The 19,332-nt window shown below is 38.6% G+C and overlaps 1 protein-coding gene across 5 annotated transcripts in view; it reads left to right on the top strand.

Moving 5' to 3' along the window:
* Window positions 1-19,332, top strand: part of SCN8A (sodium voltage-gated channel alpha subunit 8) — a 323,320-nt gene that overhangs the window by 269,947 nt on the left and 34,041 nt on the right. For all 5 annotated transcript variants that reach the window (XM_077483715.1, XM_077483713.1, XM_077483711.1 and 2 more), the window contains 6 exons: window positions 1,291-1,445; window positions 6,105-6,278; window positions 8,078-8,200; window positions 15,233-15,517; window positions 15,757-15,810; window positions 19,010-19,147. In XM_077483715.1, coding sequence (XP_077339841.1) covers window positions 1,291-1,445; window positions 6,105-6,278; window positions 8,078-8,200; window positions 15,233-15,517; window positions 15,757-15,810; window positions 19,010-19,147 — 929 coding nt within the window. The remainder of the gene's footprint in view (window positions 1-1,290; window positions 1,446-6,104; window positions 6,279-8,077; window positions 8,201-15,232; window positions 15,518-15,756; window positions 15,811-19,009; window positions 19,148-19,332) is intronic.

Here is a 19,332-nt window from a genome sequence, read left to right as displayed (position 1 = left end):
GCCTAGGCTATATGAAGATTGCCAAGACCCTGAAACTGAGCTGCAGCTTGGTGGCCAAGATCATATAGTGGTTTATCAGGACAGGTTCCACTTAGAACAGGCCTCACCATGATCAACCAAAGAATCTGAGTGCACATGCTCAGCGTCCTATCCAGAAGTTTTCTTTGGGAAATAGACTTATGAGTGTTGCCAGCATTGCTGCAAAGGTTGAAGGGGTGGGGGGTCAGCATGTCAGTGTTCAGACGCCGCACACTGCATCAAATTGGTCTGCATGGCTGTCATCCCAGAAGGAAGCCTCTTCTAAAGATGATGCACAAGAAAGCCCGCAAACAGTTTACTGAAGACAAGCAGACTAAGGACATGGATTACTGAAACCATGTCCTGTGGTCTGATGAGACCAGGATAATCGTATTTGGTTCCGATGGTGTCAAGCGTATGTGGCAGCAACCAGGTGAGGAGAACATAGACAAGTGTGTCTTGCCTATAGTCAAGAATGGTGGTGTCAGTCTCATGGTCTGGGGCTGCATAAGTGCTGCCAGCAGTGGGGAGCTACTGTTCATTGAGGGAACTATGAATTCCAACATGTACTGTGACATAATGAAACGGAGCATGATCCCCGCCCTTTGGAGACTGGGCCACAGGGCAGTATTCCAACATAACGACCCCAAACACACCTCCAAGATGACTACTACCATGGACTGGCCAAGCGTGTCTCCAGACCTAAACCCTATTGAGCATCTTTGGGACATCTTCAAACAGAAGATGGAGGAGCACAAGGACTCTAACATCCACCAACTCCATGAAGTCGTCATGGAGGAGTGGAAGAGGACTCTAGTGCCAACCTGTGAAGCTCTGGTAAACTCCATGCCCAAGAGGGCTAAGGCAGTGCTGGAAAATAATGGTGGCCACACAAAATTTTGACACTTTTGGCCCAATTTGGACATTTTCACTTACGGGTGTACTCACTTTTGTTGCCAGGGTTTAGACATTAATACTGTAGCTGTGTTGAGTTATTTTGAGGGGACAGCAAATTTACAATTCTATACAAGCTGTACACTCACTACTTTACATTGTAGCAAAGTGTCAATTCTTCAGATTAGATATAATAAAATAGTTACAAAAATGTGAGGGGTGTACTCACTTTTATGAGATACTGTATATACAAATATATACTTCAGAGAGAGATTGGAAACAAAAATGTATGTTTTTTTCATTTAAAGCTTGTACTTGTGCTTCCTCTTATGTGTGAATTTTTCCTTGGGTAAGACTAGCAATTTGTATTCTATACAGGTTGTGTGGCACGTTACAAGTGTTGTCAAGTTAGCGTAGAAGAGGGGATTGGAAAGTCATGGTGGACCCTTCGGAAAACCTGTTTTCTAATAGTGGAGCATAACTGGTTTGAAACCTTTATCATCTTCATGATTTTATTAAGCTCTGGTGCTCTGGCAAGTATTCATCTCAATTATACCCTTTTCCTACTTTTAGAAAAACATGAAGAAACTAAAGGGTCTTGTGTATTAACGGGTTTAAACGGTTAGTTCACCTTTAATGACACAAAAAAAAAACCATATACATAACAGTTTCCTATGTAAATTAATGCACAATCCGCAGTTTTGTAATAATGCTTTTTCAAACTGTGTTTTCCATTGGGCTCTTCTCTCTGTCCTACATAGATGGCAAGATGTACCGATTATTGGATATGTGGCCCCAGCATGTCATGAACAAGAACTTTGCTTTGTTCCCTAATCATGCATAAGTAGTCTGCCCCCTTTCACTCTCGAAGAATGCTGAGTTTAGCTGCTGTGTGAGAGAGTGGACTGTGCATAGATGGATCATGAATGAAGCCCTGGGGGCTATGCATCATACAGTCGGTACATCCTGGTATCTCGGAAGGACAGAGATGAGAGCCCAGTGGAAGCAACTTGAAAAAGAATCATTATTTCACAAAACAGAGGACTGCATATTAATGTACTAAGGAAGCTGTAATGCATAGGGTTTTTTGTGCAAATGTTGAATTAGCCCTTTAAATGAAGTTCTTGTTATAAATGATGACCAACCAGCTTCTTCCTTTTCTTTATCCTAAACTGCTATGAAAACAAAGAAAGATTATGATTGGATGCTTGACCAAAAAAAAAAAAGTGTTTTTCTTGTATACACTTATATGCAAGAGGCTGTAGTGCTAGAGAGCATATTGTTGCATGTGTTGTATTTTTTTGTATTTCTATGAAGTTGAACATATACAGTGCATGCGTAAAAAACTGCCTAGCCTTGTTTATCTACTCCATAACATTGTGCTAGCTAATGCTGATGAAGAACTTTGGTAGTAAAAAATACTGAGTGACATTTATCAATCCTGTCACATGGCAAAGCAACCCTAAACAGTCTAAAGAGAAGCAGTGAGATGCATTGTGAGACAGATTTATTACAAGTCATAAATTCCTCCTTTGGCTGCTGAAGACTTTGCTGAAGGAAACACAGCCTGATTTGTGACTAAATGTATTGCTAATTTACTTGATAAATGTCCCCCACTATTTTTCATCTTAATCCAACATATAATTTATTTACCATTGATGTGCATATATGGACAGGTTTTTTAATTCATTTATAACATAACTGGTTTAGGTATATGATAGGTGATAGGTATATGCTTTGGTGTTTTAGCAAGGCTAAGTCTGAAAAAATAAAACAAAGCAGCAAATTCCAGCTTTTCTTGTTACAAATGGCCATAAGTGTCTTTTCATGGAAAAATAGGATTTGTCATACTAGGCCTGTGATCCTTTTATTCTATTGAGAGACACAAGAATTCTTAAATCATATGGGTTATACTAATGCCTACTGGAGAAATGGACACTGGCAACAAAAAAAAAGTTGGTTGGCACTGGATATCCACAACCATCATGCCTCAGTTTTGAAGAAAAGTAGTACAAAATAGAAAAAAAGATTAGCAGTCCCAAGATAAAAACAGCAGTAACTTGGGACTGTCTGCAGCTTGAAGAGCCAACTGAAGGACCTCTTGAAGCTGGAATCAAATGAGGTCTGAATATCCACCTGGTGGAACTTAAAAAAACTGATAACAGAAGATCAAGGGGTAGCTATGCAAACTGGAAAAAAGTAGCTTGATGCCAAAAACCACAATAAGCATTCAGAGATCTAGAAAAATGTACCTTGAAAGGAAAGGATGGAACCCAATCCTCAAGGCTGGATTCACACTGAATTTGGATGTGGCTCACTGCAGGGGTCCAGCGCGTCCTTGCTCTCTGTTTTAGGGATGAATTTTTGCCTGGATTCAGACCTGAAATGGAGCCAAAGGTGCACAGGACCCTTTGTGCAATCCTCTCTGCAGCCACCCCGGAGATTGTGAACCATCTCCATTGAGAGCTGGTCACAGTCTGCTGTCATGCGAAGTGGATGCAGTGAAACTACATTCAATTTGCATAAGTGTGAACCCAGCCTTAAATAATAAGTGCCTGAGTCACCTATAATTGCTGGAATGAGAAGCTGGTGCACCCTTACGGGAGCCATCCAGAATATGAAAGGAATAAGGTTTCCTGAAGACGCATAGGCTAAGAGATTCTCACAGCTTGGAACACATCCTAAGATTTTCTTAATTGTGAACTGCAGTCAGATAGCGGGACAGGAGACACCTTGGAAGAAAGGTTGAGGTGAAATGCAGAACTAGCTTAAGAAAAAAAAAGGAAGTCACAGGCCTTAACGTCAAAGCCAGAAAAAATGTCTTGCAGAATGCAGGATAAGTCCGTCAATTCAGACAGCACTGCTTCCTTTAGGGGATCCCTATACCTAGAGAAAAACTTGTCAAGTTTGTTCTTGAACCTGGGGGACAGAAAGTCCCCATTTAGAGTCCCCCACTTGCAAAACATCTGGAACATCTCCTATGTAGTGACCACTACCCCAGGTGCAGACTGAGGAAGTCTGCCTGACAATTTTCTAAACTGGGGCTGAAAAATCAGGAACAGGAAGTTCTACCCAAACGGAGTCTGAACTACTTGTGCTGCCAAAGTAAAATTTCCTCCATGCTGGTTGATGTATGTGATGACCACAGTGTTGTCCACTGGATCCAGATCAGATGACCTTCCAGCAGGATACATGGACAGCCAAATCACTCTAAGTTCCAAGATACTAATCGGGAGATGAACCTCCTCCAATGACAAAGTCCCCAACATCAACATGGTGCCCAGGACCAAGAACTGGTAGTAAAGAGCACCACAGCAAAAGGTGAGAAATATGGATTTGCTGGAAAGAAAAGAACATGCAGCAGGTACATGTCTTTGATGCCCACATAAGTCAGTGATAATTTAAAGGGTAAAACTGACCGCTGCAATAAGGAGAAAACACATTTTTTGAATCTGAGCGTAATTTTTGTAGACCAAAATTTGTATAAATGATCCTTTCTTTAGAAAGGGCATATAGTCCTATTTCTGTTCACCAGAGATTGCAGTGAGGGCCAAACAAAACAAACTATGGATTAAGACTGAAATGAATCCCCCAACTGACCAGATTTACTACAATACCAAAGGCAATGAGGAGGATTGTAACAGGGCTTTTGCCAGTACCATACCATGCTCACTAAAAATTCATAGCATCCACAGTGAAATGCTGGAAGGGAATCCACTGGTTTGTAATAGTGATGAAGAGTTGCACTGTTAACAACTGTGTCAGGGCATTGGAACAACTACCCACAAAACTTCACTACAGCTGCTGTAAATGAACCAGGAGAGATTTACTCAAAAACTAAACTCACCAAGTGCAATTTAACTGTGATATTTTATTCAGCCTGTATTAGCACAGAGTACACTATGAATGTGGTCTGTTGTGATGGAACATGCATCAAGTGTGAAGCAAATGTACTGCTTATCACAGCTGATTTCAGTCATTCTCCAGATGTATCTTATTTTTCTTACTAAGAAAGCAAGCATAGAGTTTGGGCACACTCCCAAATGCACTAGTACGCTCCCTGCTGCATTAGAGCTGCTTCATTAAGTGCAGCTGAAAAGAACGAGGGAAGACATAAAATTGTAATGCCCTGTACACACGATTCGACTTTCCAACAACAAAACCGTGGATTTTTGTTCGAAGGGTGTTGGCTCCAACTTGACTTGCATACACACTTTTACACAAATGTCAGCCAACAATTACGAACGCTAGTTTTACAAGACCGAGTGCTTCCGGCTCGTACTTGATTCCAAGCATTCGTGGACTTTTGTGCGACGGACTTGTGTACACACGATTGGACAGTTTGACAACAAATGTCCGATGGAGCATACATACCGCCAACAAGCTCACATCCAACATTTCCCGTCGGTAAATCCAATCGTGTGTACGCGGCATAAAAGTTCCCCTTGTATAACCACAGCAAAAATAAAGACGAGAGTTTATATGTGGCCAACTGGCAAGGTACATACAGCATAAGTAAGGATATAAAGAAAAAGGATAATTTTTACTCCACTAAAATTGCCAGTCAGCTACAGTTGCTCATGTAGCCAATACCACATAAGTAGTCTCAGTACCTAAACAGAGGAAGCCCAAAACACAACATAAGCTTGCTAGTTTCTCACAACAATGAGTTGCAGAGATGGGGACTGAAACATTGCCTCAGCTCTGGAGCAATAACTCCAGGAACTTCTGAGATTTCGCACTGGACAATGGTTTTTTGTTGCCAGTGTCCATTTTCCCTGAAGTTGACAGTCTAAGAATGCCCCAACAATGGATGAGAAAGAAATATGTGAACTTGTAGACTATGTTTAGTGACATGAACAGTTCTCATTTTTAAAACAATATTATCCTATCTAAGGGTGTCCTGTGCCTAGAAGAATATATGAGCTGCCATTGCTGAACACTCCTGAAAATGTTATGATGCTTCCTGCTTCTGGCTTTATTTATCAGCAGAGATTAAAAAAAATCTGACAAAATCTCCCAACTTGTTTGATATCTTGCATAGCAGTTTTTTGCATGGGCCCTGTTGAGTGACCAGCCATGTGCTGGGGGAATATCTTTTTATGCATGTGCATGTGCACCTATTCTATAAATCTAAATGTCTTTCAATAAATAAACAGTCAAGTATATTGGAATTTTCCATTGTTTGGTAGGCATTTGAAGACATCTACATAGAACAGCGCAAAACCATCAGAACGATTCTCGAGTATGCGGACAAAGTTTTTACTTATATTTTCATCTTGGAGATGTTATTGAAGTGGTTGGCTTATGGATTTGTCAAGTTTTTCACAAATGCCTGGTGCTGGCTGGACTTCCTCATTGTTGATGTATGTATTAATTCATGTTTTTACTGAGACTAACATTAATGGCTTTCCAGGTTTACTATATTCCTTGCCTTCTTTAACATGTTGTGGAAACACTCCTCTGTGTATCCATTCACCTAACCGCAACACTACAGTCCTCTATTATGGTTTATTATCTTTCATTGGAAGCCTATGCTTTAAATGCTTGGAAGCTGTTAGTGGCATTGCCCAGTATGATTGTGCCAGTGGTGATAGAAGGCCCCGGCTTCCTTGTTCCCATGACGATCTCTGTCCAAGAGCAATTAAAGGCATTTCTCATTGCATCTCAGTTGCAAAGAGGTCCTTGACTGTTTAAAGATTAGTTATTTATTGGCAGAGCCACAAGTAAGTCAACAAATTATCTGGACAGCAACTCTTCTAACAGAGGGTAGGTGAAGGGGTGGAAGGCTGTCCTAGAGGCTGTAGGTGTGTGAAAAGGTACACAAGGTGTTCCAGATTCTAAATTGAATCACATATATATGGATATAAAAGCTATGACAATATAAATATGACAGTGGTTTCCCAAAAATGGTTCAGCAGTTTTTAATGTAATACACAATTGCCAGTCAAGGGATTAAACTAAGTGAGCAAGGGTAGCTAATGGTTGTTATTCACATACTCTGTAACCATTTAACACTCGAGAATCCCTTTTCTGAAGTAAGTAAAATTACAAAAGTTGTTTGTATCTTTATTAATACTGTGGAATATGTAATAAGCAAGATTACAACCACTGAACTTAAGTTCATGGCATGAATAAATTACTTTAGTAATTGCTTTGGGAACTTTATATTTGTTATAGCCTACAGGGTTTGCCCTTTACTTATACAGCCCATAAGAAAGAACCTAGTGTACTTATTTAGAAAACCTCTACTTGTGCACAACCTTAGAGTTTTTTTTTACCTATGTATCTGACCCCTGCATGTGCTAATTTGGACTATTCCCACATGCAAACATGCCTCTTACAAGCCACAACAATAAATCACTAACATCTGAATTTATGGGCCACAATACCATGTGTATACCCCGTAGATGAAGCTGTAGATCAAATCAGTTCCAATTGTGAAATGTGAGCATGTTAGGAATATTCTTTCTATTTATTTCATAGAGGGGCCAGAAGAAGGGCTGACATTTTCATTAACCTGAACATTTACTTTCATACTTAAATTCAATAAAGATATTAGATGTTGCTCCTTAACAGATTAACTACATTGTTCCTTCCCCATGCATTTTGGTATGTATTGGTTACTCATTAACATTTATATTGTATTTTTCAAGGACAGCTGCATGTTTGAGACCCTTCGTGAAAACCACCGTCCTATTGTCTATTAAATAATTATAAAAACATACCAGGACACAGAGAGTAAGACCAATCATGGCACAGTCTTAGCCACGCCAATACATGACTTTAGTTTCCAGGTGACATATTTGTTGAAGGAATGTGCTGTATATGTTTATTTGTATTCTTTCTCACAGGTACCTTTTTAATTTGTCTGGCTTCATTTAGTGGAAGCAGCTGTATCCAGCAGATGGTGAAGGGGAAGGGTAAGAATTTTGTCAGCCCCACCTTGAATAGACCCCCACTGTCTATCTGTGTGGTTCTGCTTCACTTTCATGTATTTCTCCTTCTCGTTCTAATACCTTTTCAACCATGTTTCCTTCCAGGTCGGTTCTGTCAAGTGATTTAGACAGCTGAGGTCCCAGCCATGAATCCAGGCTGTTTAATCAGTGTTAGGCTTTGACTCTAACAGTCTGGAACCTCTCTTTGCTTTTCTGTTTCTGTGTAGGTCTCTTTAGTAAGCCTTGTAGCTAATGCCCTGGGCTACTCGGAACTAGGTGCCATTAAGTCCCTTAGGACCTTAAGAGCTTTGAGACCCCTAAGAGCCTTGTCACGATTTGAAGGGATGAGGGTAAGATGCTGAAAGCAGCTGATCCTTCTGCATGCATACGGAGCATTTTAAAGCATGCTAGAACTGATCAAACCGGATTGAGATTCAAAATTCATGATGCAGCTGCTGACCTCCTTATCCCTGCACCCTCTGCTCAAACAAGGGAGACGCATTCAGCTGCCTCATCACATTAATACTGGCCCAAAATGACATATCATTTGTAGTACATTGTAACATTCGCTGTTCTCATCTGGCCTGGCTTGTCTCCAGCACCCAGAGGGTTTCCCTGCTATATATCTATAGGGAGAATCACCAGGTGCAAAAAAGAAGAATTTGAACCCTTTACCAAGTGATGTTTCTAATTTCTCATATATTTCCTGGTAAGTGGGTATTCATAGAAGAAATTTGACAAACCTAGTTTGTGTCAAAGAGAGACAGTATCACGTTCCTGTTTATTAAATAAATAACATATGACATTCTTGGTTTAATTCATCTTGCTGCACCTTGTTGTTCTCAGTCCAGTCTTACAAAGACTGGAAGGCTTGTCTGATGGCGAAGCTTTTTTCACTTCTTCCCACATCTTTCTATGCTTTATGGCGCCCTGTCCCATCACTGTGGCTGAAGGAACACTATCAGATCATTGAAGCAGTGTCTTCTTATTCTTCCTAATAATGTTTAGAAAAATCTACAGCAGTGCTATACTTATTAGCATGGCCATAAAACTGTAAACTTTGACAAATGTACATATAAAATTACTGGTTACGTACAGCCCAAACTAAGAAGTAGAACTAGAACTAAACTAGAAGTTGAAACTCAAATATTTAGGAAAATGTTATAAGCATACTAATTAGTGCAAAAGTCAGTTATATATATTTACAAGCAGATGAGTCTCTATTTAAATAGAGCTTCATTGTGTAACTGGAGTCATGACCCTATGTAAAGCAAATGTTGAAACATTGTTTACTGCAGTTTCCCCATACGCAGACTACAATAGTATCCCAAAAGTAAAAGATGCAATGCTGGCAGCTTCACATTTCTATTTCCAACCCTTTCATGAGGTCCAGTCAGAGTTCTCCAAGAACATTCTTCTATATTAATAAGGGAATTGCACAATGATTTGTGTTAAACAAAGTTCTGTCATTTTTCTGATCACAAGTAATCCCAATTCCAAGTTCCTTTAGCTTAACAGAGAAAAGGGCACAGAAGTCAGTTTTTTTGTTTGCTTGTGCTGAATAGTTTGGCAGATACTCGATTGCTGGTGTTAGGAAGGTACTATTTTCCCTTCATCCTGTTAGTCAGAAAATAATTTAATTAAAAAAATTAAAACATTTCTTTAAATATTTAGTCAGCGCGTCAGTGAAAGGATCACTCCGTCCAAACTGATATGTTGATGAGCTGGTTCACCTGTCCCCTGATGCAGTCATTGGTTAACTATTTGAATTATCCTCTATAATATAAAATACATAAAAACTATAACAGGGACAACAGGCTATATGTAATGACCACAATATATGGGAGAACTTGTAAAATAATTATGTTTATAATTTCCTATAGTCATACTTTGTGCTGCACAGTAGTGAATGACTTTATATAGAGATGATAAATTATTTTATGAAACAGAGATTTTTAATGTACTTAAAGTTCTATAGCATCTTAAGACAAATTAAAAGGATTCAGTACGGTAAATATATCCTAATTTGGAAACGACAATTATATTTCCATTGTGTAGAAATAATTATTTGGATTTCTACATATTCCTTTTTATTAGTTTATCTATTGAAATATATTGCAGTGAAGAACTAGCTATATGATTTTTACTGTCAAGAGTTGAATTGGAAAAACTTGTGTAGGATAATTTCCTAAAATACAGATGAAGCACATCATGATAGACTATCAGTATTTAGAATACATCATGTTTGTACGTGTTGAGTGGATGCTACTAGATTCAATAGAAGTAATTGATAAAACTTTACTATGTGGAGGGGAAATAGCTATACTCAGGATAATCTATGTGACCCAACCAACTTCTAATATCCTTGAACATTCAATTCTGCTTTAAGCCTTTTATCATCACCTTAAGCACTCCTTTGTACAGGATCCACCCCTTTTTACCAGTCATGTATCTAATTAATTTAAACCAGAATGCTCTATTAGAGGCACCATGCTATATGGTTCACATTCAGAGCTACTGTTGGGATGTACAGTCTACCAGTCAGAAATATGAAAGAGCTAAAATACAACAGGACTAGACTGCTGCTTGTCCCTTAAAGCATACAAAGTATTGTAATCTCTCTTAGTAGTCTCTAAAGCTCCAAACTTAATGTTTGCTTCTAGAGTTACACACAGTCATCAAAGTTTGTCGGGTAGTCAATAAAAGGCGGAAGGTAAAAAAAATGGAAATATTGTTCTGGTCAGTGCTATCAACTTCATTAAAAAGTTTAAATAATACATAAAAAAAGCACATTTTAAATGAGATAAGGTGCACAAGGCATATTCCTAGGAAAAAAATTGGAGGGTCTTCATCTGTCACATAACTTATACAAACAACAGGACGAACGCTGCAATATTTTTTAGACTTGAAATGCTATCAGTAAATAGGGGTTTCATGAAATAGCCATTGTATTGTATTGTTACAAGACAATACCAGATTTAACCAGCAGAAAGTGTAATCTATAACTACAGTCTTATGTCCCTAAAACAACTGTGGAGTGTGTAGGAGGTTATTGGCCTCCATATATTACACAGACAGATTCTGAACACAGTGGGAATTTTCCATTTTCCTGTAGGTCTTTCTCTCTTGAAATTAAGTTTCATTACTATTTATAGTCTATATCCTCCATATTATCTCATACAATATTGTTAGGTAGTTTAAAACCAATGAGCGAATGATAGAAAGCATGTGTAGTGCAAGCTTTGAATCATTACATGTACTGTAGTTCTTTGCATTCTCAGCTTCATGTTAACTTGCTCTTGGAAAGAACTACCATGTCTCTTCTCTTTGTTTTGTAAGTGGTATTAATGCAGTGAAACATGCATGCAATATATTAACTGCCAATGCACAAAATCACATAAAAGCCATGTTCCCTCTTAGGGTTTCAGGGCTGGGGAAAGATCTTTTCAATGTGTGGATTATGATTCAGCAATGTAGCTATAGACTACAGCAATCTTCTTATTTGATGTTATTATTATTAATATTGGCATGCACATCTTTTATTACATTTCATATCATGATTGCATCCTAATGTAGTAATAGATGTTAAACAACTCTTTACTAGCAAAGCTGCAAAATTGTGTAAAAGAAATTAAACTACGGGTACATACATGACAAATTAATTTTTCAAAGCTTTAGAATTAGAATCACCATAAAACTGCTAGTGCTAAGGGCAGCTTAACTTACTATACTAAAAATTAAAGCTCAAGGCATGCCATGCCAAAAGGTTATTATAGTTTAAAATAAAATTAGGAAGGGTTAAAAAAAACTCTGGGATTTCGGCACAGTTTCTATCCTAATGACAGAGGGACAGAAAGAGGGGGAATATCTCTCCAGCAAGGAAAGGAACGATGAATGGTTGATGATTTTGTTTTCTGACCTACGATACCAGTTCTCTTCACTTCTTGTCTTGGTTTTATATTACTAAACCTTGAGGAAAAACTCTTGTGCAATAAAATCCTGACAAGTTCTAATCCTTCCCCACTCTATAAAAAATGGGCGTAGTTACGCTTTATTTAAAGGGTGTTTAGCAAATGCTCAATGGCAGCTGGAGGTCCCAAAGTATCCTCCAACCCACCCAAAGACATTATTTCTGAATTCTGTTTCAAAATGAACAGTAAAGTTGATATGCTCTATCTGCATCAAAAGGTCATTATTTTGGTCAAGAAAGGGAGGATAGTATGAGGCGTTGCCACAAGAGTCTCTAAAACTAGAAATCAGCCTTATTTCTTATTCTTGTTCTGAAAAGAGCCTGAAATAGGATATATTTTTTTCTCTTAAAAATGTAAAGTAGCCTTTTCTCTGTCAACCGATTGTTGAAATAAGAAAGTTTGAAATAACTGCAATGCCCACTGTCACCAGTCAGATTCACACCACTGGTCATTAGAAAGCAAAGTAAAAGTCAAAACATCATGACATTGATCAAAAGAGCAACTCATTTTGAGGGTTAGGAAAAATCTCCCTTTGTCAGGCCATAAAATGCTGCATGAAACGCTGGACCCTGGGATCTTAAAAAAATAATAATTCAATGTTTGTTTAGTATTCATGAGTAGCATCATCCTGTGCAGATTGTAGCTTGCCTTAAAAGAAAGCAGTGAGCTGTATATTTTCACCTTTATGCAAAAAGGGATGGTTAAATATTCTTAGCAATGACTCAAAATATGAATCCAAACGTGTCTCTTTAGTGTTAAAAAGGAGGGAATATGGCTTTTTACAATTTGAGCTTGCATAACATGCATGCTCAGCTGGCTGCCTGATATATATTTATATGACCTGTGTATCCACCAGTATGGCCTTTTAACACTACCCACTTCTAATGCTCAGCGAAGGTTATCTTTGCTAACCCTTGAATATCCCTCTAAAGGCCACTTGCCGATATGAATATATATATATGGATATTATAATCACATCCTGCAGGTAAATTATTGTCACATGGTGTTTTTCAACACAGCAGCAACCTTTTTAAAGCATTATGCACAAGGACCTTTGCCTTGTGTAGCCTTCATAAGACAAGTATTTGGCGCAAATCAAAGATATTAGGTTCCCACTTGAAAAAAGGAGTCTATAAGGTTACATATGGTGAGTGCAGGGAATGCACTACTTTGTCCAGACCAAAAAAAGGAGGGAATAAATGTTCTTTAGTTCATGGAGAGGGGGAGGGGAAAAGGGATGGGGAGGGGGGGATGGATCCGCATGCAGGGCTGCCACCTTAAAAGAGCTGAAACTTGAGCTCCTGGATTGCTGTAGATAAAGGAGAAAAAGGAGAGAAAGGGGCGCCTCTGGGTGCAGATTTTTTTAAAAGGTTTTATTTTCAGTGTAAAAAACATAAAATTTTGCACTCACATTTAGTAGGCAAAAAGTAAGCATTAAACACCAGGGGTCATCTGGTATATCTGATTTTTGGGACGTCAGCCAGTGGTCCGGTCCACATCTGTCATCTCATCGCGTTGTTCCTGTTCCTCTCACATGCTGTCCACTGCAGAATCAGTCTGATTCTGCCTGATGAAAGAGCGCGGTCGTCCGACAATCTCGACCCGCACGCTCAAGAAACGCGTCGCATACCCGCTGACGTCACAGCCCCGCGCCCTGGTCGTCTCTGCCTCCCAAGCCTCATTTTGAAGACCGCACATCTCGTGTCCACCACAAGCCGGCTGCTTCATACAAAACACCTGCAGTGGACAGCATGTGAGAGGAACAGGAACAACGCGATGAGATGACAGATGTGGACCGGACCACTGGCTGACGTCCCAAAAATCAGATATACCAGATGACCCCTGGTGTTTAATGCTTACTTTTTGCCTACTAAATGTGAGTGCAAAATTTTATGTTTTTTACACTGAAAATAAAACCTTTTAAAAAAATCTGCACCCAGAGGCGCCCCTTTCTCTCCTTTTTCTCCTTTGTGTAGCCTTCCCCTGTCTTTATAGTTTTGTATCATGTTATCCTTTACTTATCAAAGCCATCAAAGCTCAACCACAACTTAAACAAGAGGTTATCAACCATTGATAATATGTTTATTGATATGACAACATCTGCAATTCAGAATCACAGCACAAAGGTTACTAGCATTTATTTTTGTTACCCAATCAAAATGATGGACATGGATTACAGAGACCCTTAATGCAATAATGATATCAAAGTAGAACTTTGGTTACACATTGCTGCATATCCCACCCATAAAAAAGCCCACCAGGATTTATTTTTCCAGCAGTAACTCCTGGAGTACTGTGAGCCCAGGCTGTGACACACCCCTAGGGGTGTGTCACAGAAAGGCTAGGCTTAAGGGAAAGGTTAGAGTCATGTGCTGACTGTCGATAAAGCACTGAAGTGGGGAGAGGGTAAGTAAAACTTGGGCACATTTCTAAAAGAAAAATGGGAATCCACTTTAAGGAAATCTTCAAAAAAATATTTTGAACGTTTGAAAATCACTGAGTAGATGGTGTACATATTTAACAAGAGATTGCAGTGCACCTACTTGGTATTCCTAGGCCCAGCTAATAACTTGGCCATGTTCTGGTGCACAATTTACATATATAATGTCAGTGGCTTGGATGTATTCTAACTTGTTCAGATGTTTTAACCCCATTCCTACTCAGTGATAACCACCCTCCCCCACTGATTTTACTGTGTGCTCAAAATATCTCCCCTGCACATACTTTCTGATTGGTAACCTAATAGGTCTTAAGGTCTGTTAGCTGTTCTTTTCCCATAAAGCTTTCATCCTAAATCATGTCCATGATTTATATGGTCTTTACAGGAGCTAGGGCCACTTATTATTTCAAATGAATTCCAGCCCCCTTTGTTAAGTTTTGGATAGAGCATACAAAGGATAAGGCAGATTTCACATTGGTAGAAAGTTAGACAGATGTCTCCAATGAGACTCTGATAGCAGTAAATAGTCTGAGAGGGGTTTAAACACTTCCTAAAATATGTTTCTTATCGTATGTATCACTATATCCCTACCCTTAGAGTTCCACAAAACCTGAGCTGTCCATGAGCTGTACCAACATGAGGAGGAAAGCCTGTTCCTTTTAATGCTGTGTACCAACAAAACATGGTTTTCTGCATTTTTGTGCGTTATAAAAATTCTATGTGGCACTAGTTTATTTAATTGGAATATGTATTCCAAAATCATGCTTATAAAACATTGAGTTGGAATTATACTGTTTAGAGGATCTGTTCATGTTTAACAGCCTTCTTGTCTTTCACATGCTTAAGCAAAGCATACCTGTCAGTGGCCTTTAATTCCACCCCCCCCCCCCCCCTCACCCCCTATAATATCAAGTCTTTGTTCAGCTAGTAGGTTATGTACTTTACTACAGTGTTCTTTTCTTCCAACACAGGTTGTAGTCAACGCTTTGGTTGGAGCTATCCCTTCCATTATGAATGTATTGCTGGTCTGCCTTATATTTTGGCTGATTTTCAGCATCATGGGTGTCAACTTATTTGCTGGCAAATACTACTACTGTTACAATGAGACAGCTGAAGACAGATTTCTAATAGAAGACGTAAACAATCTGACAGAATGTGAAAATCTCATAAATCAGAACTTTACTGAAGTCAGATGGAAAAATGTAAAGATTAACTTTGACAACGTTGGAGCTGGATACCTTGCATTGCTTCAAGTAGTAAGCTCTCTTTTATGTGTATAATGCTTGTAAAGTCTGTATTTGTTAAGTAATGTTTAGCTGAAAACCAAGAAATTTGTACTTTTGATTATGATTTTCTGTTGCTTTATCTTATTTCCCTTATTGCATCATTAACATTGACACCCATTTTACATATAGCATTTTGGTCTTGTCTGTATAAGTGATCCTTGGAACATACTTTTTAATGATTTTTTTTATTTTTCATTTTAACTTTTCAGGCTACGTTTAAAGGATGGATGGATATTATGTATGCAGCAGTCGACTCTAGGAGGGTAAGCATGTGAATAATTATATTAGATAATGGTTCTTTTTACACATCTGAGTGGTATGCTCAGCTGCATGAACTGCTGATCCTAATGTGCCACATTTCAGTGCACAAAATACACTAGGGGGCTGCTGTATATTTATTAATAATGTTTTCTTAGCACACAAGTGCTTGAGCCATAGAACTCCTGTGCCCAACTTGTAGTCTTTTGCCACTTACTGTGCGGCCCTCTGAGCCCCTGTAGATAGTAGCCCGTGTTTTCCTTACCTAGGTGTTTATTCAATTCAGTGAGCGAAACTATTCTTTAGATTGACTTCCAAGAAGTAACTATTTTGGTTTATTTCTTTCAAAAAATCTTACTTTTCAGGATTATTTTTAAGGAGGCTGCATGGAGCACAGATGTGGGGACATTGATTTTTAATAGCAGTAATCTCTAGTAGTGTAATTGAATATGTCTCCAGTCAATTACAGTCTCATGAAGCATATCCCCAGTCTCCAACAAACTCCATAATATGTTTGCAGTCTTGGACGGCTGTCCTTAGAATCACATTATCTGAATATTATGTGTGGCCCATTGGTCATGTCAGGGGCTGCACTTGGGGTCTCCTTTATAAAATGAATAGATTTTCACTGCCTTAGAATATTGCAATATTAAAAGTAGCCCTGTCATAAACCTGGCTTACCCATGTTATAAAAAAAACATAAACAGACATTACCTTTAAGTAAAAACCGAAAAACAATCAACTTATCCAGAGGTATTAGCAGCTAAATTTGTATGTCAGTTTTTAAAAGACTACCTCCTGAGCCTGACTGTTAGTTCTTTAATGCGATGTGTGGCCTCACTCATTATAATGGATGTGGCTAAAAACAAATGTAAAATTTGCATATAATCTTATTTGCCTTTTAATCTTAAGTTATTGATTGTTTCTTCATATGCCCAGTATGATTTTTTTTTTTAGTTGTGTGACAGATATAGCTGTGTTTTGGTATTCACCCCATTGGAATTGGCATTTCCAGACATTGCACGTTTAGGGAAATCAGGACTCTTTTTTTAGGCCTAAGTCAAAACGTAAGGAAAAGATTTGGACATGCTGGTGATTTTATTCTATGAATGAACAGTAGAGAAATAAGCAGCAGGCCTCTTCTGTCATACACTTTTCTATTAACTTAATAATTCACACTTTACAGTACCTGTAGCACTACCCCGAAGAAGCCGCTTGATAATTTGGGTTCTGTGTCTCGACTCCAAGAACAACCTCAGCCCCTTTAACTTGGCTCAGATTTAGTACCAGAAAATAGACACAAGACCGTTTAGTGGTAAATTAAATCAAAATATTGGTACAGATTAGAGTAAATGATAAGAGCATAAATTAGCATACAGTAGGTAGATACAGACAATGTAATCATCATGCCAAAGTAAATTAGAACAGAGTTCTGTACTACTATACTGGAATCAACTCATAACTCAGCAAAGACAGCAATTAACAGTGCATATAAACATTAATTGCAATGTGAATAATAATATGTTGGCTAACCTAGAGTGCACTCTAGGAGAATGACTAGGATATGGTGCAATGTTCCCTGAGAGGTGCCTCTTAGCATAAGCAGCATATTACAGTATCTGTAGCACTACCCCGAAGGAGCCTCTTGGTAATTTGGGTTCTGTGCCTCGACTCCAAGAACAACCTCAGCCCCTCTAGCACACCCAGTTAAATAACTGCAAGCACTTATAACAATATATGTATAGATACCTTTAACTTGGCTCAGATTTAGTACAACTAAACACAAGATCGTTTAGTGGTAAATGAAATCAACATATTGGTACAGATTAGAGTAAATGATGGTATGAGCGTGCAGTAGGTAGATACAGACACAATCTGCTAGACAATATAATCACCATGCCAAAGTAAATTAGAATAGAGTTATGTACTACTAGATTGGAATCAACTCATAACTCAGCAAAGACAGCAATAGACAGTGCATATAAATATTAATTGAAATATGAATAATAAATAATACCTGACTAGCCTAGAGTGCACTCTAGGAGAATAACTAGAATTTTGATGCAAAAAAGGCAGTTTTTAGTCATATGTTCTCAGCCAGCTAGTGTTAGGGCCCAGTTGTACCATTGGTGCACATGAGAATAATCCCAGTCAAGCCTACAGGCAGCAATAAGGCTTCTAGATGGCTGGATGGTCTGTAACTAAAGGGTTCAGTCTCTCTCTCTAGCAGCAGATAATAAGTCCCCAAAGCAGCAGCTCACCAGTCACAGCGATATTGCTGCTCACTATCTGGTTACTCCACAGCAAGTCCACTCTCTGACCTGCACCCAGGTGACTCTGGCTGTTAGTAAACCTGGACTCAGCAATCCGTATCCTGCTTAGGCCACCATTATTCAGCAGTGGTGGTGCACTCTGGACAGCAATGTGCACTCTCCAGGCTCCCTCATGGCAAGAAAAATTGTGTCCTGTGCAGCCTGAGAAAATACAGCTCTTCCAAATCCCAATGGCAAGCTCTCTCTAGGAAATGCAATTCAAAAGCTCTTGATTACTGTAGAGTGTCTCCTCTGGACTGCAGTTCCCACAGTGCAGTATTGCCCGACACAGTCTGATATAGATGTTAACCAGTTTAGCACCGCAGGGCAGCAGCTACAGAGAGCAGCTGCAGCCAATGTTTCTCTCACTCTCCATTCTTAGCCAAGCACATGTCTACACATCTCTTTGCATACATATTGTTTTTTGTAGTATATCTAGCACAAAATATTGAGAGTAGTATTCATTAAGTAAAGTAGCGGCATATTTAGATGCATATCAGGCTGCCTGTCAATAAGCAAATTATATAGTACCACAATTTTTTACATACCTGAAACCTTGGGCAGCTAACTGCAACAGCTTTACACAGGTCTGCAACGTATTTACCATTGGAAATGAGACAAATTTTCACTCAAAACAGACATACAATGAAGAAGTGGTCAGGAGCAGGATTTATTCTGTCGCAGTGCTATTTTTAGAGGAGCTGAGGGGTAAATTCATGAATGAGGCTGCCTAATTATCATAAACCTGTCCTAACCATGTCTCACTGCTAGTGTTTAACACTGTCTTGTTTTGCAAAAGAATTATTAAATGTGCCCTGGCATGTTAAGCTTTTATGCAGTTTGCATTTCTATTTTCGTCTGTATATTAACATATCATTTAAATATGTTTTAGGTCACGGAGCAGCCAAAATATGAAGACAACATCTATATGTATATTTACTTTGTCATTTTTATAATCTTTGGGTCTTTTTTCACCCTAAATTTATTCATTGGTGTCATCATTGATAACTTTAACCAACAGAAGAAAAAGATAAGTATTAGTGCTGTGTACTATGCATGATACATAACATCATATGTGTTTTATGTCCTGTTAAAAAAAAATGAAAAAACTTTCTAAGTGTAGGCAAACAGGTTCTTGACACTGAAAAGAGGGTGTATTTAATGAAAAGGCACTGTTACTTTGTTGGAAATAATTGGAAATGCTATAGTAAAGGA

Source organism: Lithobates pipiens, unplaced genomic scaffold (assembly GCF_037356315.1).
Source record: "Lithobates pipiens isolate NorthernLeopardFrog02 unplaced genomic scaffold, aLitPip1_a1.2 Scaffold_16, whole genome shotgun sequence".
Classification (NCBI taxonomy): domain Eukaryota; kingdom Metazoa; phylum Chordata; class Amphibia; order Anura; family Ranidae; genus Lithobates; species Lithobates pipiens.
Note: the sequence above shows the minus strand (reverse complement) of the source record. Positions and strands in the feature narration are given on the sequence as shown.